The sequence below is a fragment of the Bactrocera latifrons genome, unplaced genomic scaffold (assembly GCF_001853355.1).
Source record: "Bactrocera latifrons isolate USDA-ARS-PBARC rearing strain unplaced genomic scaffold, ASM185335v1 scaffold_225, whole genome shotgun sequence".
Taxonomy (NCBI): domain Eukaryota; kingdom Metazoa; phylum Arthropoda; class Insecta; order Diptera; family Tephritidae; genus Bactrocera; species Bactrocera latifrons.
Window position 1 is genome coordinate 17078 of NW_017535797.1, and position 25004 is coordinate 42081.

Here is a 25004-nt window from a genome sequence, read left to right on the forward strand (position 1 = left end):
TTATAAAATATTTTAAAGAATTCTTACTAAGTTAAATAATATCATTAGTTGCACGAAAGAATATAACTCTTTTATTAAATATTCATTTAAATTTCAAACAAAAAGTATACTTTAACGTCGATCCTGCCAGGAGTCGAACCTGGAATCTTCTGATCCGTAGTCAGACGCGTTATCCATTGCGCCACAGGACCGGTCACAAAACTTTAAGCCGAAAATCATTAATCGAGCGAACAACACACAGCTGATAATTTTCGTTCACGCTGAGTGACATTGAGACTGCTCGGTAGAAAGGCAAAGAGTAAACAAAAGCCAAAATAAAAAATGAGAACAAATATCATTAGATTATACATTTTAGTGTTTATGTTAATGGCATGTCTGCATAACTCAAGTATATAAATAGTAAGTAGATACATATATATTTWTAAGTGTGTATATAGTATACACACATACATATGTGTAGGCATTCAGTGACTTTCGGCAACAACGTAGACAAATAAATAAATAAATAAAATGATAAAGATCGGCTGAATAATTAGCTTTATTAAATATATACTTATTAGGGTATCAGAATCGGAATTAGTGCGAGTCACAAGGCAATGATAAACTTCATATTCAAATTATGTTCATACTATATGTTTGTTAATATGAAGTCATAAAAGGTTGACATTCAAATTGTATTCGTTCATGACGTCGTGAACTAATCTATACTTCTGTCAAACGAACAAAATAGTAACGGTAAAATTTTGGCGACAGTTTTGAAAGCCAGAAACTGACTTATACTGGCTTATTGGAAAGACCAGGACCTGGAAACTCCTGGAAAGGAAGAACGACTGGAGCGCTGCTGTAAACTAGGCTATAACCGCGTAAGCGTTGTCTACGCTAATAAAGAAGAAGATTCTYGAACTAGAGCCCATTCAAAAAATCTATTATTGCAAATGAACGAACGTTATAAATAGCGAAATTGGTACCACAACAGTAACTATGTACATATATGTACATACATATATTCAGTTAATTACTCATATCTCTAGAAATACGCGACTAGTTTTTGCTACAATTTAAATACGGAAAGGTATTTCGATTGGATCTGGGAGAGGGTTTAATGTACTTGAAAAACGGTTTAAAAAATTTGGATATCCGTGATCCCATTGATAATCGCCAAGAGTAACTCTAAAAAAATGTGTCTGGGAGTGAGAAAGATTTTTAAATTTAAAACGTTAACTTAAAAAAAACCTAAATTATTTTCAAAATTGATAAATATATTTCAGAAGATCGTATGGAAATACGAAGTCGATCGGTCCATCAATATTGCAGAATTTTTCCTAACCGAYTATTAAGGCAAAGTTTCGAAAAAAACTTTTTCAAAGCCCTTTACACTAAGCTGAAGATTCTTTCTAAAACGCTCATGTCTCCGAAGCTATTTGCCGCATCGACTTTAATTTTTGGCGAATATTTTCATGCAAAATAATACATCCGATATAACGTATAATCCAAGTAGAGGTGCTTTTTAAATAGATTTTTTTTGGAGAGATCACRCGTGAGTTATGTCAAACTGTTAAGTTTTTTTGTTCAGTATTTTTTGGCATTTCATCATGGGAAGACTTACGCCTGAACAATGTTTCCAATTCGATCAACTTTATTACGACAATTCACGTTCTGTAAAGAATTAGTTTTGCTCACTTCGCTCAATTCAAGAGCTGCCATTTCATTCAAAATAAATAACGGTTTGGTCTGCTTTGTGGTTCGGTGGAACCGGCCGGTCCATATTTTTACAAAATCAAAATTGATGCGGGTGAGAACGTAACCGTCAATGGCGACSGCGCCATGATAACCGACTATTTGATGCCTGAAATGGAAGCTTGTGATCTCGGCGCCAATTGGTTYCAACAAGAAGGCGTCACTTCCCATACATCGCATAAATKAATGGATTTATTGAGAGAACACTTCGGTGAGCAGATAATTTCGTGCTTTGGGCCGGTCGATTGGCYACCAAGATCKTTTGAYATGACACCGTTAGACTTTTTCCTGGGGGTTAAGTTCATAGTCTATGCGAACAAACTYGCCTCGATTCAGACCTTTGAGTAAAATATCACTCATGTCATTCGCCAGTTACCAGTCAAAATGCTCGAACGAGTCATCGAAAATTGGATGGATAGCCTAAGACGTAGTCACGGCCAACATTTGAAAGAGATAATTTTCAAAAAATAAATGTTAAAACATTTTTTTTTTCGAATGATAATAAACATTCCACATTAAATATGAAATTTCTGTGTTTTTTTCTTTTAAAAAAGTAGGAAAACTCGAAATGGTTCATATGCAAAAAAAGAAAATCAAAAGTCACAAGTGAATATAACAGCTTAAATCATAAAAACATAAATTTTGAGATATTCATTTATAACAGGGAGAAGTATACTTTATGACCACATAAAACTGCAGCCTAACACACGCGTTAAGCTTTTTCATAAGTCAGCTACATTTGATAAGATTTATGGGTTTCGTTAGACTTTCACTAAACGAATGCACTCRCGAAGCATTAAAAAACTATAAATTTTAAAGAACAAACAGTAAAAATAAACATAACTACATACATATGTAAATGCCGCCAAAGGAAGTTCTAGCAAAGAAAGTGTGATAAAGAGCAGTAAAAAATATATTTCAATGTCAATTTTTTACCTCTACAAATGCATATTAATACTTGAAATACTAAACAGGAAGTTTCGCTCACATACTCCATGCTTSTTCAATTTTGTCAAATGCTTCTACTTACTTCAAAATTATCTGAAAGCTCTGYGTCTATTTAATGAACGCTTGACAATTGACAAACGCTAACAGCTGATCGGAGATGACTGTCAGTGCAGCTACTGCTGTTGCTGTTGATGAGGTGAAGAAAAGTTCTTAAATGAATTAATTTGTAAATAATTTCCYATACATCATTCATGAAAGTTCAATGCAATTTTTCATTAAAGATTTCGTTTAAGAAAACTGGCAACATAAATACAGAYAAAAAATTTAGCCTGCACATGAAGCTGCACAGCTCTGTCAGACRCGTGTCCGAGTGTGTAAAATTTCAATGCACATTTCCGGCCAGCTCGGCTGTTGCTCACCATGCGTAAAAACGGCACTCAGCACTTACTTTAACTTCGCTCCCTACTGTTTGAAGTTGGCTGTTTATTCAATATTAATTGGCTGCTTTGCTTTACTTGTTTTCGGGGATCACAAGTGGTGCATAGATCAGTATCACTTTTTTTAGTATATATGTACAGTTGTGAAAAAGTATTTATTTATAGTTTTCAAGGCTTTATCTCACTTTCTCTTTATCGAGAACTTTGTAAAGAGTGAGAATTTTAAAAAGATATTTCATAAAATTATAGGATAGAAGAGAATATTTGCTATACRCATAATTTCTATTGTGATATAAAAATAGCAACAAATTTTATCAACTCTCACCGATAACAAATTGAAGGTAATTATGTTGCATTACCTCTAGTATTCTTTAATCAATCTAATATTGTGTAATATTTGTATAATATTAATCTTTAATTTTTTTCGTCTTATCAAGCAATGTAGAATGTAGTCTACACTCCATTCCTCTAATCAAGCATAAGCAAAACAAACTAAGTGCCGTTACTTTTTTCCAATGAAGCATTTTCTTCAGTAAAGTCAAATATTTCAAACAGTGAGCACGTGGTGAAGTACAGAAATTAATAAAAAATAGTTTTTGCGTTTTTTTGTGCTTCTTTTTATGAAAATCAAAAAGGTAAGTGTTCAGAGTTTACTATAAAGCTTCTTTCTTTTCATGTTTTCTAGGTAGTTTTGTATTAGGTGGTATTTWGGGATTGYCATACATACATCATACAGAAAGGGGAACTATTTTGTATTAACACTGCGAATATTTACATAAAATTATTCTTTTTAGCATGGCCAAGCAACTAAGGAGTCTGGCAGACAACATGATCGCCCGTGCACTTGAGGATGATACTACAAGTGAAGATGGTCTCGACTTTGACGACGACAGGTTGGCTGACCCTGATTTCGACCCAGATTTTTGCGAGTTGAATGAATGGTCTTTGGGAGATGGAATTGGCATAGATGATTTGGTAGACTACTTGAGCRATGACGATCGTAATTTCAATCCTGAGGAAGAAGTAGAACCGATGATTAGCAGCTCAGACACTCCAAATACCTTAGGACCTTCTATGAAACGCCGAAAGCCTGAAAAGCTAACACTACTGTGGAAGAAAAAGAATCTAGAGCTAAATGAGCAACAGCTGGCTTTCACTGGTAACGAGTCATTGCTTTCTGATATCTTGGACCTCGACGCTCCTATAGACTATTTCTTGTATCTATTTCCACCTGAACTAATGAGGAAAATTTCTGAAGAGACAAACCTCTATTTGATACAGAAAGATGCGAACAATACTTTTCATGTATCTGAGATAGAAATGCGACAATTTATAGGTGTCGTTTATCTCATGTCACAAATTCAGCTACCTCGGGTGACTAACCATTGGGACTCCATCCTGGGTACAAACGTAATTCAAAACACTATGCCTTCTAGTAAATTTGAAAAGATTWGGCAGCATCTTCAGAAGCCATAGTGAAGAAAGATCGATGATATTCATACTATACTATTAACGGTGTCGATATATCAACAGTTGCTTGAAAGGATAATAAACTTGTTACATTGGCTTCCACGTTTGCTGGGCAAAATCCTATATCCGAAGTCCGAAGATACGACAAAAAGAACTCGAGGTCTATAAACATCTCACGACCGAATGTTGTTGGCGAGTATAACTGACATATGGGCAGTGTGGATCTTATCGACAGCATTATGGGCATCCACAAGATACGACTGAGGAGTAAACGTTGGCAGATGCRCCTGCTCTATCACTACTTAGATCTAATTATGGCTAACTCGTGGCTACTTTATAATAGGGTCTGCAAATATAAAAATCCTACTGATAAGACCATCATTGCATCCGCAGATTTTCGTCTGGAAATTGCCGAAACTTTATGCAAAATGGGGACCAAACAAGGCTTGATAACCCGACGATCAATAGAAGGTGAGCTTCTAGCGAAGAAACATATTGGACCTGCACAACATGTGCCTCCACAAGCGGTCCGCCAAGATCAAGTCGGGCACTGGCCTCAATGGGTGGAAAAAAAATCCGATGCAAGTTCCCGAAAATTGCGGGTTAGCTTTATGCTATACCAAAAACAAAAATTGTTTCAAGAACTTTCATTTGTCCTGAAGTATTTCCATTTTACTCATAATTTTGCCAACTTTCTTTATCACTGTTACTCATTGTTGCCTGTAAGCTACACTCGCTTTTTTTGTGTTATATGTGTTATAAATAAAAAGTTTCAAAACAAAAAAAAAAATATTTTCTGTATATTTTTCCCATAAAACTAACCGATTCCACTAAAAATAGTTAATTTGGAGGTTTTGAGTTATAGAGGGTTAAATGTTATATGTCGCATAAACGGTTTTTCTACTCGAGACGACCTTTTCCACATTATAAATTTTCCAGCTACAATTCCAAAGCGGCCATAAATTTCACAAGTTATTCGCTACAAAATATCTTCCACAAGCATTCTAATGGTATGCCACACGAATGAAGTGCATTCAGCATAAAAAAATTTGCATTTCCGAACTTGGACTCTACACTTGCGCATACCACCATGACTATACTGTATATATTGGTTCGTGTGTTCGTATTTTCATCGACTGCCTAGACTTCGTTGGCAAATTAATTAATGCGCGAATTGAAATAAATTGTTGCCAATACATTTTAGCTGTGGCGGCAGCACTTATTACCCTTGCACTTGAACTTGTGCAAACAAAACAAAACTAACAATGAAATAAAGAATTACCTCGTTAAAGAAATGCATAGCAGGRTAAGTGTGTGAAAAATCGCATTTTAATTGCATTGGCCRCCATTAATCACCACTTTTTTGGCTTCAGATCTAATTTATAGTGGAATATATCAATAATGTTAGGTAATTGTATTCTCAATAACACAAAAACTGAAAAAACAAATAAGACATAATTCATTGTATTGCCTTGCAGTTTTCTGCAAATTCGCTGTGGCCAGGCTCCCAACCATCAGTCCAAGTAATTCGATGTCACAGATGAGGATTCGAAATATTCCTTTAGTAGTTCGGAAGATACTGCATTGACAAATATTTCCCGTTTAAGCTTTGATTCATTTGTAAAAAAGTTCGCTGCCGCTCTTCTCGCGACCTGGTAATTGAAGTATTTTAGCATGACATCAAAGTCTGAAAGTATTACAGAGTGCCCAGGCTCGCATTTATCTATGTACCTAGTTTCTTGGAGTTTGAGCAGCACTCAGTAATTTCTTTRCAAGCGTAGTCTTCTCCAGCGCCTTTCACAATATAAATATTYCACAGATTTATGGAATTATCTATAACGATAGGTTTTACTATGGCCATTTGGGTGAAAGATCCCATCATTTGCCAYTAGATCCTTTGTAGTCGTACATGGAAACTGATGCCTTTTTTGCCATTCATTTTACAAGGCTTTCACGAGAGTTAAGTGGATGGCTCTAATACATTTAATACTATCTGCAGGTTGCACGTTTCTCCTAGCGACGGTAGATGACCTTTCGTTATTCTCTATTTTTTAGTATATAAAACCAGTTTCGTCYTACTGTGATTAATGGCGAGGCCACTTTCGGCAGTCCAGCTGCTTATGCTGGTGCTGGATGGTGAGATATCTTTGAGACACAAAGGTCTTGGAATTTTTTCTCATTCCTGAAGCTACGTTGTCTGTATAGACAATCCTTCGACTACCAGCTTCTTCAAGCTATTTCCGAATATTATTAACAATCATGATCCAGAGTTCCTTTTCGACATTATCGTTATAGATAGAACCTTAGAGATGCTGAGAATGAGATACTTAAGGTCCGATCCAACCTTAAACCCTGTCTCACTTGAAAGGTTTGAAGGGATTGATCGTCCAAGCCAAGATATGCATATTCAGAAGGCTGCTTTAAGCTTCGAAATCAGTTTCATGCGCTTTAAGGGATATTTTTTAGGGGAAGGATTGGGTTCCAAAATGAGAGCTTGAAGGCATCCTCACTGGGTAGAGTCGAGTTACTATTCTTATCGAAGAGTTAAGATTGCACATTTAAGGTACTATGAGAAGCTCATAATGACACAAAGGTTAAGGCAAAAAAGCTTCTTGGATCGAATTTGGATCTGATCATTCTAACTCTAAATAAAATCTTCAATTGATATAATTCATCTTTGCATCAATAGCAAAGGCAAGGCAAKCAATGAGTGCCAGCGCGAGTATCGGAGTCGGTTCTCAAACAGCCGAATGGAGAAGAAAACCGATTTGATGCAAAAAATTTATTAAGACTTTATTATTTTTCATGTTTGGCTTTTATATATACATACATACATATATAGTGTATATAAAAACACATAAATATTACAAAAGCCGATTGCACTTGCAGCGACAGCATCTCTAGCGGCTGACCCAGGGGAAATGCATTGTCTGCAAGTGAGCAAATTCGAGTTTTACTGCTTCTTACGAAATTAAAAACTCCAGAAAAGGAATGTAGTACAGCTACGTAAATAACATCAACAACAATAATAACACAAATGCAATTCATTAAGTAACGCGTTGCTGGCAAAATTTTGCTGCACTCATTTCTTCGGCTTGTCATGCTACGCTTCACTGCKCCACTGCACGCTTGTTGTATATAGTTTGTATGTGGTTGTTTTGCTGCCACAGTTTCCGCCTTCAGCTGCAACACAACTGACCAAAAGGAAGTTCACAGCGCAAGGAGGTGAAGTTGGGTTTCCGGTTTCAAGGAAGTGTGCTGCTTGGCTTTTCAATTTCTTACACTGCTCCCTCTACGTCGACCACTGCGCGACTGTGGCTTTGGCTTGTGACTACAMTGCYRGTTATGTGCGGCTCTCTTCAATTCTTCCACTTCATTCCARTATTCGTAAGCAGCATTAAGTACCATTTTATGTCCACAGCAAATTCTTTAACTCAAGCAATGTCATAAAGTCGGCAAATAATATGCCGTAGTTTTGCGGCAGTTCGCCGCTTTGCTCTTMATTTTAACTACTCACTTACTTAGTTTCGTTTGCTTGTCGAATATCCAGTGATGTTTGCTTTTATTGTCACGASTGTGCYCGCATGCAAGCAGAGWTGCATGCCAGTGGTGAACGGGGCCCAACCAAGTGCTACATATACCAGCGAGCCATCGAGCAAGCCAGCCAGTCAGCTGCATGCAATGCAACAAGATTTGGAGCACTGTTGATGAGATGAAACAATGGTGGCCTGCTGTTGCCGTCGACTAAGCAATCGTCGTGCTATTTGGAGCGTGGATTTGTAGCGTTACATATCCGTATGCACCAGTATGAGTKAGCTTGTAGCTGAAATTGCAGGTTTTTGGCATGCGGTAGCAGTTCGGTCTACCGGCTCAAATTGAAAGCTGTTTTGCAGCGCTTCGGTTGTGTTTGCTGGTGTCTTTTAAAGACATTTTATAGCTTTGTGAATCATTTTCGTAGTAGCAGATGAGTTTTCCTTAAGTTTTAACATAAAAATATATGTAAACGTCTTAATTCGGCTTTGGAACACATAAAATACGGTCGTTAATAGGAAAGCATTAACCGAATAGCTTCTGTGACTATGACTGCATTAATTCCCAAGCAACATCAGCCAATCCACATTTGTGACGACAGTCATTATTTCGTTTCGCTGGTAGCTCAGATGATCAATCATTCATTATGCGAAATTTGAAGATATTAACTGAAAATAAAAAGCTTGAAACCTTTAAGAGTGACGAATTGAATAAACTACTATTTAGAGTATCAAGTATTCACGACAGTCAGGTCTAAGTAACCGAAACGGACCTGGGTTTTTAGCCAGCCAAGGATTGTCAACTCGACATAATGCCTCGAAATTACTTCAGGAATGCTTTCTGCCGCTAMARTAATAACAACGCAGCATAGCAGAGATCAGTAATTTGGAGTTTACTATCCTTAGCTGAATAAGAATCGACTCCGTTCTGATTATGATACTGTCGAACGAACGGACCTTATTCATCCACATAAAATATAAAGATCATCTTGAGTATAGTCGGAAGAACAATAAACTAACATCCATTAAAAATGTATGCTTCTATTTTAATTACAATATTTGAGTTTGAAAGTATACTGTTTCCAGTTTTTAAGATTAGAGTAATACATCCAAGTATATCAGAGAGTAGTATAAATATTCTTTCGAATAATATTTTTCTATTCTGTACTCTCTCCGTTAAATTTGTGGCAAGACATAGTTTCGGAACCACGGTTAACAACTTCTTTTAAGCTTAAAAGCATAAGAAATGTTTCGAATTTATGTATATTCTATCTAATTTTTTTTTCAGCTACAAATTTAGCAAAACTTGGTAATAATAAATGCTAATGTGTATACATACTACGATTTACTTGGCTGCTCTCACTCTTTTACTCACAGATTTCAGAATTTAAGTGTAGAAATAAGTTAAACTAATTTTGCCTTCTTTTATTCATTCGTAAATATGACTTATTTCTTTTTTATATATACTTGTTCCATTTTTTCCATTTTATATTTATATATACACATATTTATATATATTTAGAATACGTATGCACACTGTTACATTTTTCACTGCTTGCTGACTTTCATCCATATCAAATTTCCAAAGATCCATACATTGTATTTTTACCAGTCATTATTCAAATGTATTACATATGGACTAGGGTGTCCGCTATTTCCCAAGCTGGCTTTTGTTTTTGATAAGACTTCCCCTGAATCCATTTCGAAATTCCATACTGAACAAAAACACAGAAACTTCAAATTTAATGACAAATGTTTATTACTATCCGAAAGAACATTTTTTGCCATTTATTTTTTGAAGATTATCGCTTTYAAATGTTGGCAGCCGCTACGTCTTAGACACGTTCGAGCATTTCGACTGGTAACTGGCGAATGACGCGAGTGATGTTTCACTCCAAGGCCTGAATCGAAGCGTGATTGTCCGCTTAGTYTTTAGACTTTCTGTTCTCTCAATACACTCTTTGACTGAATCAACGACATCTTGTGGAAACCAAATGTCACCGAGATCACGAGTTTCAATTTCAGGCATCAAAAAGTCGTTATCATGGGGCGATAACGATCACCATTGGTTGTTAAGTTTTCACTGGAACCACACTGGATGAAATTGCAGCTCTTGAATTTCTTCAGGTTGCTTTTCGTCCCAAATGCGGCAATTGTACTTGTTTACATACCTATTGTCTCAAGAAACGCTGAACCAAATTTGGCTCGAAAACTTGGGAACTTCTTGGAACTTTTCMAGAGCCCATAGAGCGAAGCAATGTCGCTTGGATCAGTCTTTGCACAAGCTGTATTTTGAACGCTTTCAATTTAAGATCTCGATATAAAATACGCCAAGCCGTTTCATACATTAGTCCGAGTTGCTGCGAACAGCGACTTATCGACTCTACACTACTTAGCTACGGCTGCTATGTTTTCTTCATTGCGTGCTGGACGGAAAAACAGAACAAATGTTTTTTTCGGCAAAATCAATTCATTTTTTTTCAAAATAGTCGCCTTCTGCTTCAATAAAGCTCGGTCCAAAGGCATGTCGAACGAGTGTTTTGACTCGTTGGCCGGTATGGCCGCCAGTATACCGGTGCAAGCCTTTTGAATGGACTCTACGTTTGYAAAACGCTTTCCTTTCATGGTCAAATGCATTTTTCCGAAAAGGAAGAAGTCGCTCGGTGCCATATCAGATGAACACGGGRGTGGTTAAYGGTTAAAATGTGATTTTTGGTCAAATAATCGGTAACAAGCGTCGATCGAATGTTGTATTCTGAGCAATTTTTGATCGTCAGTCAATTTGTGCGGAACAAACCGTGCATACACCTTTCATAAGCCCAAATGTTCGGTAAAAATGCGATGTTTTGATGATGTTCAATTCCATTTCCATGAATTTCAATAATAATTTTTGATGAATTCACGCACAATTTCGACGGAATTTCCGCTGATCACGGATTTTGMTWGGCCCACATGTTGATCTCATTTATGTCCTCACGATCATTTTGAAAACGTTGAAACTACTCGTACACTCTGCAACGGGATAGGCAATCATCGCTATGAACTTGTTTCAGCAATTGAAACGTTTCGGTAAAAGTTTTACCAATTTTAAAACAAAAAGTTTGTTCGAAGCTCATTTTCGCACCGATAACACAAACATACTGACACTTAAAACGGACAATCGATAAAGATAGCAGATTCTAACGCACCAGTCGACATATAGATGTCGCCACCAGGGGGCGCTTTATTCAAAAATTCTGGTTTACTTTGGAACGCACCTTGTATAATACAGTTGTACAGCGGTTGGGTGTCATCATTATCASAATTCTCACATCTTTGAACTCATTGATAGAATTCATGGTTAAAGTTTTAGCTTCCGACTCGACAATTTTGAAAATAATTTTAAYTTGAAAAATACTTTAAGAGAAATAGTATTTTTGAATCTTTTAACTATCAAAATATGAAAAATATGCACTTAATTTGTTCCGCGCCCTTTAAAAACTTTTTTAAAATTCCGATTATTTTATCTATTTCGATCCTCTGTTMCGAAATGAACCATTTTTTTATAGCATGATTTATGATCCAGTAATAGCTTTCATATTTATAYCTCAAAGAGGCTATATTAAGTTTGCCACGAAGTTTATAGCAGCCAGAAGGAACAGTCGGGGACCTTATAAAATATGTATATACATATAATCAGCATGACGAGTTGAGTTGATTTAGTGTCCGTCTGTATGTACGTGAACTAATCCCTCAGTTCTTGAGATAACAATTTGAAATTTTGAATATATTTTTTTATACACATGAAGCTTCTCATTTGTTGGAACTGCTACTATAGTATATAGTTGCCATACAAACTGAGCTATGGGAATAATGTGCTTGTATGRGAAACTTTTTCATTTAGAGGGATATCTTCTCGAAATGGTGGCAAATATTAATGTCAAAGCCAACACCACAATCTCTGAAAAAATTGTTCAGATGGGACCACTATAGCATATAACTGCCATAGAAACTTACCGATTCAAATTAAGCTCTTTTATGGAAAACTGTTTTATTTGAGGAGATATTTGCACGAAGTTCGGCATAGAATATTGTCTAAGGCAGCGCTATAATTTCCGAACTAAGTTTCCAGATCGGATYACTATAGCATATACTAGCCCTACAACCTGAACTGTCAGAATCGAGTGCTTCTATGGGCAACTTTTTCATTTAGCAATATATATTCCCTAAATTTGAAAGTATTGTTTAGGGTAATAAATTTTTTGAAGTAATTGCTCAGATGGGATCACTACAGGATACAGTTTCCTGAACTTGTATGAATATTTTTTGTATTTATAAATGATATAATAGTACAATGCAACCGAGGTTAATGCTTTTTCTTATTTTCTCTGTATAAGGTTCATTTTTATGCTCTCGCAAAAATTTGTTAAAGAGAGTATTATAGTTTTGTTYACATAACGGTTGTTTGTAAGTCCTAAAACTAAAAGAGTCAGATATAGGGTTATATATAACAAAGTGATCAGGGTGACGAGTAGAGTTGAAATCCGTATGTCTGTCTGTCCGTCCGTCTGTTCGTCTGTCCGTCCGTCCGTGCAAGCTGTAACTTGAGTAAAAATTGCGATATCATGATGAAACTTGGTACATGTATTTCTTGGCTCCATAAGAAGATTAAGTTAGAAGATGGGCAAAATCGGCCCACTGGCACGCCCACAAAATGGCGAAAACCGAAAACCTCTTAAAGTGTCATAACTAAGCCATAAATAAAGATATTAAAGTGAAATTTGGCACAAAGGATCGCATTAGGGAGGGGCACATTTGGACGTAATTTTTTGGAAAAGTGGGCGTGGCCCCGCCCCCTACTAATTTTTTGTACTCGTAAACTGCTACAGCTATGTCAACCAAACTCTACAGAGTCGTTTCCTTCAAGCATTTTCATATACAGCTCAAAAATGGAAGAAATCGGATAATAACCATGCCTACCTCCCATACAAAGGTTATGTTGAAAATCACTAAAAGTGCGTTAACCGACTAACGAAAAACGTAAAAAACATTAAATTTTACGGAAGAAATGGCAGAAGGAAGCTGCACCCAGGCTTTTTTAAAAATTGAAATTGGCGTGGCGACGCCATATCTCAGGAACTACTCGACCGATTTCAATGAAATTCGGTATAYAATATTTTCTTAACACCCCGATGACATGTACGAAATATGGGTGAAATCGGTTCACARCCACGCCTTTTTCCAATATAACGCTATTTTGAATTCCATCTGATGCCTTCTCTCTATAATATATCCATTAGGAACCAATGATGATAGCAGAATAAAACTTTACACMAATACGGTATTTGATGCGAGAGTATAAAATGCTCGGTGACACCCGAACTTAGCCCTTCCTTACTTGTAACTAATGAATTCAATCGGACGTTTTTTGCTCACCCTAACGCACATAAGTACGTACATATTATATATAAGTACATAATTTGAAACAGATATTAGCTGACTTACTGTGGAATGTAATAAATATTATTATATTACTAACATAAAAGTATTTCGCTCTTCTCAAGCGCTGCAATGCAATATTATATATGTACATGTATGTGTGTGTGTGTATGCGAGCAGTGTGTGTATGCTAGCGCATAAACCATATTGCATCTACAAAAGGGCCAAAAGCAAAAATAAAGTAGCGCTCAACTCAACTGCGGCACTCAACGTAAAAAGCAACAACAACAAATGCAAKCATTTTTCGTGCCAACAAAAACAAAAAGTGTAGCAGTTTTTATAAACTGCGTTCCAAGTGCTGCTTATTTGTAGCTCACCTGCACACCTGCCGTCGCTAATGTGTATACGTGTGGCTGTGTGTTATAACAACAAAACCCAATATAATTAAGCGAAAAAATCGTTATATGAGGCATGCCTTTGAATTACATATTATTTATTTTTTTGCGGAACAAACTACGAGTACACACACCGTAAAAGGCTTTAAGTGAAGCTGATAAACTAATAACAACAAAAGCACTACTGGTGCTACATGGCAACTGGTATTTTCTTGTTGAGGGTTGCGGTGACTGTGGTGGCTCCGGTGAACAGCGGAAGCCGGTTGCGCAAGGGCAGTGACCAGTAATTGGCTGTATAGTTGCTCAGTTACAAAGGCATATACAAACATACACATGTACGTACTATGTATGTGTGGATGTCTCTATATGTGCGTATTATATGCGCTTCCAAAAAAGGGCTCTATGTGGGTTCTGGTATTGTTWTAGTTGAAATTGTAGATCAGCAACTACAATCGCTTGTGTTGTTGTTGTTTTAGCATTAGCTCCGATTTCTGTGTACATAATTAAAGGTAAATAAAGAGCAGATGTTCTTATGTAGTAAGAAATGTGTGTATGTATTAAAGAAATCTACTAAATTTTAATTAATCCATAAACAATCGAAAATATTTATATTTTTTAAATTTTAGAGCACCMTGTATAGACGAAATCTCAAGTAGAGYSGTATAAATAGTGTATTYCTTCCGAAAGTGTGTGGCATTGCAGATGCTGTTAAATTCTCTCTTATTCTTTGACTTTACAGTWTATAAGTCGTTAGCCACTAACGGTATCGCAACRTGACTTTGATCTTTAAGGTATTCTATCTCATATCTACAAGTTGTTGTAATCGGATCATAATTTTTTAGTCCTCAAATGCCGAATATGTGGATAGCAGTTCCTATGGCTGACTTTTTAYCAAYAAATTTCGACTAATCTGTCGATATGTTCTTGAAATTAGGAGAGAAAACTTTTTTTTGATAATAATATCTCTATGTGCCAAAAATAAGTTGAATCCGGTCTATAAATGCCATAAAGTTTTTCGAATATCCGGTTGTTTTTATAACCCCATATATCGATCTTCAAAAACCATCTGACCCCGGCCAAACACTGTAAAGTGCACAACACCACCACAGCACTTAGCGTCATAAACGCCAAGATAGCTCGTGGCTTTCGTCACAAACTGCCCTGCGGGAGGACTGTCCTAGTAGCATAGGAAAGTCTTTGATTTCAACGGAGTCAAACATACAACGCTACTTGAGGTCAACAAATAAACCACGCTCCCTCCAGGACTTAGAGGTGGTTCATGAACTATCAGAGCGGCCGACAAGATCCGCAAGTTGTTATCCCCTCCCCGATACTGTTTAATCACTATATTTCGAAACTCTCTCAACCACCAGAAAGAGTCTATATAACCTCAAATGATTGTACGATAATTTCGGGCAATGAAATTGATGGCAGGGGTTCAACAGTGAATGTCTATTTCCCAGATCTTTCTAGGTTTCTCACTGTTACGAGCCTAAAACTCTTCCTTGCTAAATCCACGGAGTAACATTCCACGGCTTGCAATTCTTCACGCCGCACACAACCGCGATTGTCATTAAAGCATAGAGCCACAACAAGATCCTGAAGTCGCTAACCGGCAGTACATGAGGCAGAGACAAAGAGGCGTTGCTGGCAACATACTATACAAAGCAATCGGCCTGCCGGTTATTAAGTACGCTGCTCCTATATGGTCGCCTGAATACAAAAAAGGATGCAGATGGGTAAGATACAAACCTGTCAAAATAGCGAACTCCGGACAATTACGATTGCCTCCTCATGTGCTGTCACATGAAGCCAACTCTCTTAATATTTTTCTCCCTTTGCTCGTTTCCTGGGCCTCCCAGGTATAGTTAATCGTTGTAACCTCGATAACGGCTAACTTGTTACTTTTCTCCGATATATGAGTTATCTTAATGAAACTCAGAGATCATMTGTTTCTGGKAWTAATATATRGAAGTACCAAAAATGGGTAATATCGGGCCAATTAATCTTCTAGCAACCGCATACCTAATATTAATTTTCCCCGTTCCGGTTGACGTTATTCTGCATRTAACGGACAATATGTGAGCTATCTTAATAAAATTCATCGAATGTATAATATTGAATATACTATAGTTTAATGCCGAAAATGGAAGCAATCGGTCGAGAGATGTCATATACTAAACATTCATWGATTTTCATTAGTCTAGTAGACTTTATGCATTGTCAAAAGTTAATGCGATCAGCTCATTCCTTGTTCTGTCCCACTCTCTACTGTCCCAATCTCTACTGTGTTGTACTATATATAATGATTGAATATTTGACATAAAATTCAATAAGTAGTAACACAGACAAAAACTCTTTCAGTAAGAGGGACAGGAGAGCATGAAGATCGATCAGTTCATCCCACGGTGTTCTCCAATATTGTTTAAGCTTATGTTTCTCAGCACCGCAGGCTGCAGCTGCTCGTACTGGGAAAGCTACACAACTACAGTTATAATTTCTAAACGGCTACTAGTTTTTATCCTCTTCAATGACTTCCTCTATTTCTTTTTTATCGACTTTCGTCAAACTCGTGACACCACAACAATTTCCCATGCACATCTTCTGTCGCATGAAGATGAACGACATTAGTTGAACTTTTACTTTCGGGTATTTATTATTAATGTAMGATCTTAGCTGTATGGCCTGCTCGTAAATAAGTCAAATATCACGATTTCATGCGGAGCGTTAGAAAAAGTTRAATAAATTATATGTCAACCTTCGTCGAAGGCCCAACAAATGCTTGAGCGAATGAATGAAAGTTGAAGGTTAGAAATATTTAAATGAAAGTACAGTTACAATATAGTCTTTGTTTTGTTGTAAATKTAATATTGTTTTTGTAATAGTTACTTTTGCTTTTTTTATTTTGTTACCGCCATTTCTAGTTGCTCGTCTGCATTTTCGTTGGTTCAGCCATCAACGTGATACAAYAACTACATACGAATGTATGTACTAGTTAATTTAACCTTTGACGCGCCACTTGGTCGATCGTTAGCTTTTTTTATTTTTGTTGATGCCGTCTGTCTTCGGTTCTTTTTAATTTCACTGCAACAAATTATTTTTGTTTAATGTCAATTAAATGTTTTTTTCTTGTTTTTCATTTGAACGAGTTGAAMGAGCACATTTTCGGCAACGATTTCAGTTCAATGAATAATATGCGCAGTACTTACTTAATTTTAGGTAGWTGTAAGTCATGTTCAGTAAATGAGAAGGAAATTGTGAGAAATCGTAATTTAAGTACAGAAATATAGAGCTAAAAAGGAAAGCTAAAAGTCAGGGRAACGAAGTTGAGRTGCTTTGAAATTTTTTTTWGAAAATATATATACATACATATGCCCAAAATATTTCTAGGAATCGGAAAACAGTAACATCCCTCATTTAAGGTTCGATTTCAGGAATACTTTTTAATTCCATTATCATGAATCTGATTTATTATTATAGTACAAATCCTTATAAGCATTATCGCCTTTTTAATAAGCTCCATACCACAGCGTTCAACTCAATTTTGCATATAGTTAAAGCGGTGATAGCATTCAGTGCCTTCATTGAATTTTGGCTTTGTCGGTTTGGTTAATTTTTGGAACAACATTCGCTAGTTTGCTGGACAGTGTCGACGTTAGTCATAAACCTACATCCAGTCACGAGTAATGATGCGTTTGGGGAATGTAAGGCTCTCAGCTACTTTACCAAGCTTCTATTTTGTGACCTCCACTCGACGTCGAAGTTATTTAGTACTTGCATATTTCATACYCAAAACATTAACCAAAATGTGTTGAGTCGATCCACAACAGGTCCAGATTAACGATTAACAAGTCCTTTTTATTTAACTTTTTCGATGTTAACGTCATTGAGGCAAGATTTCGATCGATCGAATCCGAGTCCGATCGAGTCTGATATTGAATGTGGGTAGTATGTGGTGAGATAAAGGACATAGTCAGAATACAGTGTTCCAAACAAATTTTGAAATAGATTTTGGTCACTTATTATTGGGGTTTCTGAATAGAATGTGTCACATTTCTCTTTCAAATATATATTTTACGTCAAATATACCACTCTATTATATTTATCACCCTCAAAATCATTCGATTTACACAGTCAAGAACATGTAATAATCACTTGGTGACAGGTCCGTACAACAAGATGGATGTAACATTTTTCAAAATTGAACTGAAGGGTTGTTTTAGAACGAAATCTAAATGCCAATAACATAATCCAAAGAATATTTATATTACTCGAAATATCTATAACTAAAAAATATATTTATTTTTATTACTCCTTATAGATGACTGCTTCATATAATATCTTGTTTAGTTGAGCTATTTTTTAATCAATCTCTTTGAGGATTTACCAAATATAATATCATAAAAGACTTAAAGCTAATAATTTATTTTTTTCTTTCCTTCCAGGTATGTAATTGTTAAGTTAGTTAAACTATTTCACAACGTCCATTCAAATTGGTAAGTCCTAAAAACTCAAACTCAAACTCTAATTCATAACATTTATAGCCCCTGGATGTTAAATTGACCTTAGTCACTTTGAAAGCTCTGCTAATCCTCAATCACGACGGTATTCWTATAAGCTCCAACCTGTGAATGTTTTATTGCAGTGTTTACCTGCGATCGGTAAATGTTCTAAATGCTCCAAGTGTTCCTATACTTCCCTCTAATCTGTYCATTTATAAGAGGTCTGACGTTTTYGTGATAAAGCCACAGCAAATGCCAATGACTTCTATAACAAATTGCAGCCAATGAACCGCCATGCTTATCAGTTGTGCTCTGCTTTATTACATATTTTCGCATTATAACGGCTTATATACATACATAGTTGTAATGGTGGGCTAAAAATATACATTTAAAATTAACTACGGGAAAGTTTACGCTTCTRGGCGTGAGTTGTGTAATTAATACAAAAAATAATTAAGACTCGCAGAACTTAATGTATTATACATATATTATATTATACTATTTTATAAATGTGAGACTAATTTAATAAAAAAAAAACAGATAGTTGCTATTATTCACACTGAGTTTATATTAAAATTTTCTTCTTAGTTGCAATAATAATATCTTCACGCCATGTAATGATAGTCTGGATCTGCAGCATTTGTAAGTTGACTGCAATAATCTGCTTGTGTAACAAGTGAAAAATACTCAGTGACTTTTTACTGACAAAATCCCGAAATGTTGGTTATAATTTTCGGGATCCCGAAAGTTTGGAGTTATGTTTATTTGAAAAAAATTTAAGTTTGGTTGAAAAATGTTCAACAGATTTTAGCTGATTGAATCCCGAAATGTTCAGGATAATTTTCGGGATCCCGAAAGTTTGGAGTCATGTATATTTATAGTCAAATACCCACGTATCGCCACGAGTAATATCATCATATGGGTATGAAATGTAATATATCAAGTTCCAATGAGCAATGTTGGGATTTTACTCTTTCTGCTTAAGTTTTTTAAACGTATTTCTTGACCTACGGTTGTCAAATATCTCCCTTCCGCTTTTTTGCTTTTTATTCAATGCTTTATAAAAAGTGTTACTGTGATTGGATTTAGTTCAAATATGCACCGTTTCGTTCGATAATATATTTCCATCTTGACGGCAACTCCATCATACCGCCCTCGCAGAAACGCCCCTCCTTATTTGCGAAGAACTCGGACAGCCACTTTTCACAAGCCTCTTTTGAGTTCAACTGTACACCAACAAAGGGCGTTCACCATGGATAAAACCTCCCATCCGAGCTCCCGAAGTTTCTAACGAGTCATCAACGAAGTGTGTGGTTTGGCGTTGTCTTGGTGGAGCACTACACCCTTCCTGTTAGCCAATTCTGGACGTTTTTGATCTATCGCCAGCTTCAAGCGGTCCAGTTGTTCACAGTAAATGGTAGAATTAAGCGTCTGGCCATATGGGAGCAGCTCATAGTGGATGATTCACTTCCAATCTCACCAAAGACACAGCAAAACCTTCCTGGCCGTCAATTCSGGCTTGGCCACTGTTTGGGACGATTCACCGGCCTTCGACCATGACCGTTTTCAGTTGAAATTGTCGTATGTGATCCATTTTCCGTCGCCAGTCACCATCCGCTTCAAAAATGGGTAGAGTTCGTTCTGTTTCCAGCACATCGCTGGCGTTGAGTTGGTCCAGAAGTTTTTTTTTTTTTTTTTGCGTCAAATCATGCGGCACCCAAATATCAAGTTTTTTGTGTATCCAGCCTTCTGCAGATGGTTCAAAATGATTTAATGACCAACTCTCATTTTCTAGTCGATGTCACGAGATGCCATATGCCGGTCTAACTCGATGTTTTCCATGATGTGATCGGTATTCGTCGTCACAGGTCTGGCTTTCCATGGTGCCGTTTTCCGCCGCTCTGAATTGTCTAAACCATTCGTCCATTCTGGCGCCCTCCTGTTGAAACTACAGATTGTTCAAGTCCATATCATCCAAATCGGACCAAAAATATTCGGTTATCATTGAGCGGTAGCGATTCCTATTTACAGTAACATGCCGGTCTTGAACATCGTGAAAGAAGTACAGCCAATGACGCCRCCGGCCCATAAACCGCAACTAACCGTAATTTTTTTCGGGATGCAATGGTTACTCATGGAGTACGTGTGGATTGCTACCTGACCCATAACGCACATTTTGCCTATTAACAAAGCCATTTATCCAGAAATTAGCCTTGTCGTTGAAGATGATTTTTCGAGGATCTTTCCGTGATGAAAAGGCAAACTTTACTGAAGCGAAATGTTAAAAGAGATATATGGTATACTTACGTATGTATATGCTTGCGATCTGTGGAAAATTTAAATCTGTATGAATAACTTGTATTTTGATAAGTAATTGAGAATTGTTTTAGAATATTTTCAAATGATTACCTAATCCATTACCATTAATTGGATGCTTTTTTAAATAGAAATAGAATAGCATAAACTTGAGTCATGTGAGTTTCGTAATGATACGACCAATTAAAACCGCTATGAGACAGTTTGTTGTATGAGTACATATATATACACTTTATACAAAGAACTAAACTTTTCTCCAATTTATCTGTTCTTCCCGAAACTGAACAACATATGGCGAATAATTATAAAAACTGACCGGCGGCGCTTGGGCACAGCTGCGAATTCGCAAAAAGTTTTCTTTGAAATTGTTCAAAAATATACAAAATCGATCAAATATATATTACGGTTTGTTAGAATCATGTAAACAACATTCAAAACAGATTTGGTATACATTGGAGCCGTCAACAGCTTAGTCGTAGGCAATCGCGTGTGGCGTCCCCTTGCTGATTGCCTTTCCATTTATTTCAAACTGATTTTTTATTGCTGTTTATGTTTTGTATATGCTTTCTTTGCAATTTCTTCGCACATAAAAGATTCGTTAATACTACCAAATTGCTGAAATTCCGCATGTGAAATCGGCAACAAAAAACACTTGAAGATTTTCGCTTTGAAGCAATTTTTAAAAGCTTCTATTTCATTTTTTAAGATCGTTACCAGAGCAGACCCGGATTTATATTCGGTCAAGATTTCTTGACTCGGTAAAATTATTATCATATTTCTTTTTTAATAGCCTCTCAAAGCAATAAACTAAGAAAAATAACACCTTTTATAACAAATTTTTTCTGTTTAATGAAGAAAACCTGACTTTATAATAGCATATAACGATCATATATTGGGTAGTCGAGAAAGTCTTTTCGTATTTTGTCAATAGACGTCGTTACAGTCGTACATCTCCAGTGCTACCAATCACATTGTGTCATACTATATAGTGTTTGGAAGGTGAGATTTTTAGTTTCTTCTTCTTTACTGGCGTAGAAATCGCTTACGCGGTTATAGCCGAGTTAACAACAGCGCGCCAGTCGTTTCTTCTTTTTGCAAGGCGCCAACTGGAGATTCCAAGCGAAGAAAGGTACTTCTCCACCTGATCCATTCAACGGAGTGGAGGTTTTCCTCTTCCTCTGCTTCCMMTGGCGGGTACTGCATCAAAAACTTTTCTGAGCCATTCGGACGAYWTGACCTAGCCRTCGTAGCCGCTGTCTTTTAATKCGCTGAACTATGTCAATGTYATCATATGGTCCATTGGTGCTTGAAATTCGACCATTAATAGTCAGAGATTTTACKGGCATCGTTGGAATATCGGAAGGAACAGTGAAAACCATTTTGAAAGATCATTTGGGCCTAAGAAAAGTGAAAGCTCGATTGGTTTCAAAACACTAAATTTGTTGAAAAAACAGCATCGCGTTAATGTCTGTGAAGCAATGCTTTCCGGTTATCAGGATGACGTGATCAGGAAACCTCTTGAATCAATGCTTACGACTTGCAAACAGGCGATCAATTCGCCGAATATGGTGGGAAAGGTGAGCCGAAACCAAGAAAACATGATAAATCAGGTCAAAAATCAAGTTTAGATTCGCAGTTTCCTTCGATGATTGAGGTGTAATRCACTCCGAATTGCATCCGAGTAAACAAAAATACTATTTGAGTGCTATGCATCSKTTATGCTAAGCTATTCGTAAAAASAGKCCGGCATTATGGGTCGACAACTTTTTCGCCAAATTTTTAATCAATATCGTACCGCAACCGACGCATTTGCCTGATTTAGCGTCGTGTGACTTTTTTCTTCTCATTTGGGAACACGTTCTTTGCTGTATGTGTAGTAATTTTTCTTACATTTTTTAAAACTGAAAAATCTTGCCCTTAAAAAAAACTTCTCTCTAGGTATTAAAAATTGAAAATGAGAGTGACGAATCGAACAACCAACCTGCATAAATTACATGCACCCATTTATTAGAAGAGCTTAAGGTAAGTATAAAATCAAAACTTAACAGCTCTTTTGTAGAWGCTTTGTCAAAAAGAGAAGTAATGCCTTTACCAAGCAAAGACACTTTAGTTCATCACGTCAAGACGTAATGTGTCTCAATTATGCCTCTATCTTTCTTTGTTGCTATCTGTTCGAAGAGGTTTTAAAATTTCTTTATGTCCATTACTGAATTCCTACGATCAAATAATTTGAAATCAGAAGCGGTACAATTCTTTGATCTAAAGTACATTCAATTCGACAAAAATGGGTCTGCATTCTCAATAATTATATGTCTATATTTTTGCRGATTTCTTACAAGATGGAAAAGGCGTAATTATTACTCGTACCTTAGGTTCTCAAAAATTTTAACGCGAAAAAAGTTTTGAATACTGGTGAAGATTCACAAAACTGATAAGATTTAGATTCTGCGCCTACTTCTCTTTTGCAAGTCATCTTGTCTAACTTGTCGACTGTGCACTACTCAGGTATTACTTGGTAGAAACAAATACGATTTTTCGAGTGTAGCGGATATGTGTATATTAGCTATCTTTGATTSTCCAAAAATTGGGGAATAGCAAATCGAATAAACTATAACAGATGTCCAAACAAACGGGCAGCTCTTTCGGTGCAATCTGCGCTGAAATGTCCTCTAGCAGCAGCGTTTTCATTATMTTGTATAGAAGAATAGACCAATGGTTCTATGATAAACAGCTCTAAGAAATAGAACTACATTTTTAKWGATCTATAMCAGAAGGTARCTTCGAACTAAWTTACTACAATTCAGTGTTTCARGCCGAAATTGTTGGCATAACAGAAGRTGCCTTGTGGTCTTGTGCTCTAACTCGCAATTTCAAAAACCATCTTGGGAGAAATTAAGGGTATCCGTAGTGCCTATACCAAGTCGCACTGTGTTAAGTTATGCAAAGGAGCAATAACAAGACGACAAGTATTAGTGGGAAACTCGATAAAAGTCATCTGGGTACGCTGTCCTATATGTAAGAATAGTAGGAAATAAAAAGACAAACGAGTTGGGCCACTCGGGAGAGTCAGTTACTTGAAGGAATGGATTCTAGAGGACTCTCAGGTCTTGGAACAGCAGCAACACAGGSCAATCCACAAAGGTCTTCGGTTTAGTGTTGATGCTGATCTTTTAGGCAAAAGGTAATATAGTAGGTGTCATCACAGAGTACCTACCCCTAAAGTCTCACCTTCACAAAATTCGAAAAGTCGGTTCGGTGGAATGCAGAGTATCACGTGGTGATACGTAGAAGAATAATCTTCCCAGCTTTCAACCGTCTAAGACGGAATATCTGCTATGACTGCCAWTTCTCTAACTTAAGAAACATTGGGGAGCAAGATGGAAAAATCCAGCTAATCAAACYTAATTGATTGATTACTACTCGAAAGTACACTGCCTAAGTGCGGCAGCCTGTGGTCTGGCGTTCCTGCACCTCCCTTTTCAACCAAAGCACTAACCTCTTAGTTTGTTTTCAATTTTTGTTTTCTGGAAATATTTGTAGTGGTTGTATTCTTTAAGTTATTGAAATAGAAAAAACCTTATATTTTCCTTTTTGGCAATAATTTGCCAGCAACATTGTGTATTGCAACAAATGTTGATAGCATTGAAGATACCGAATCGAAGACAGTTATTATTACTATATGAGTAATGTGCATATCTTTGTACGTTTAAATACATACTATATACTTACGGACATAAGTGGTTAAGTACAGTTATTTACTCAAAAATCYGCTGATTTATCAAATGGTCCGCATAATTCACAAGTGAAATTGCTGAAGATAGACCAAATCATCATCATGCCTAGGAAAGTGAGAGTGTTTGAACACATATGTTGTGATTACCGAAATATTACTGTTATTTTTGTTGTTGTTGTTGTCACTACACAACTGTAATGCATTTGGTGCATTTGTCAATTTGCCAAAAGACAAAGCAACTAAACGCAAATACAAATTTCTACAACTTTCACTTTCACTTGGAAACATTGCAGACATACATATACATATGTATATACAAAATTCATATTACATATAAAGAGTACATATTTAATCGCAGGCGTTTGTGTGTGTGCGTCACTGCAGCAATTTATATTGCTATATCAATATAGTTTATTTTTGGTATTACGTCTTGTGTATGTATATATATGTACATTTTCCTACACAAATAAATATAAGTGTTAGGCCTTGCAATTACCGTTAGGCACCGTTAGTGCATT

General features: G+C 36.4%; 2 protein-coding genes and 1 non-coding gene across 5 annotated transcripts in view; 2 read left to right on the forward strand and 1 right to left on the reverse strand.

Annotated features, from left to right (window-relative positions):
- The window catches only part of LOC108968692 (GTPase-activating protein CdGAPr), a 204431-nt gene that overhangs the window by 5372 nt on the left and 174055 nt on the right, over window positions 1-25004 (forward strand). The gene's annotated exons all lie outside the window — the stretch shown is intronic.
- Trnar-acg lies at window positions 119-191 on the reverse strand. The gene has a single exon. It is a non-coding gene; the product is annotated as a tRNA-Arg (tRNA).
- On the forward strand, window positions 3671-4598 carry LOC108968678. The gene is made up of 2 exons (XM_018932838.1): window positions 3671-3757; window positions 3917-4598. Exon 2 carries the CDS (start codon window positions 3918-3920, stop codon window positions 4596-4598), a length of 681 nt encoding a protein of 226 aa, XP_018788383.1. The 5' UTR covers window positions 3671-3757; window position 3917.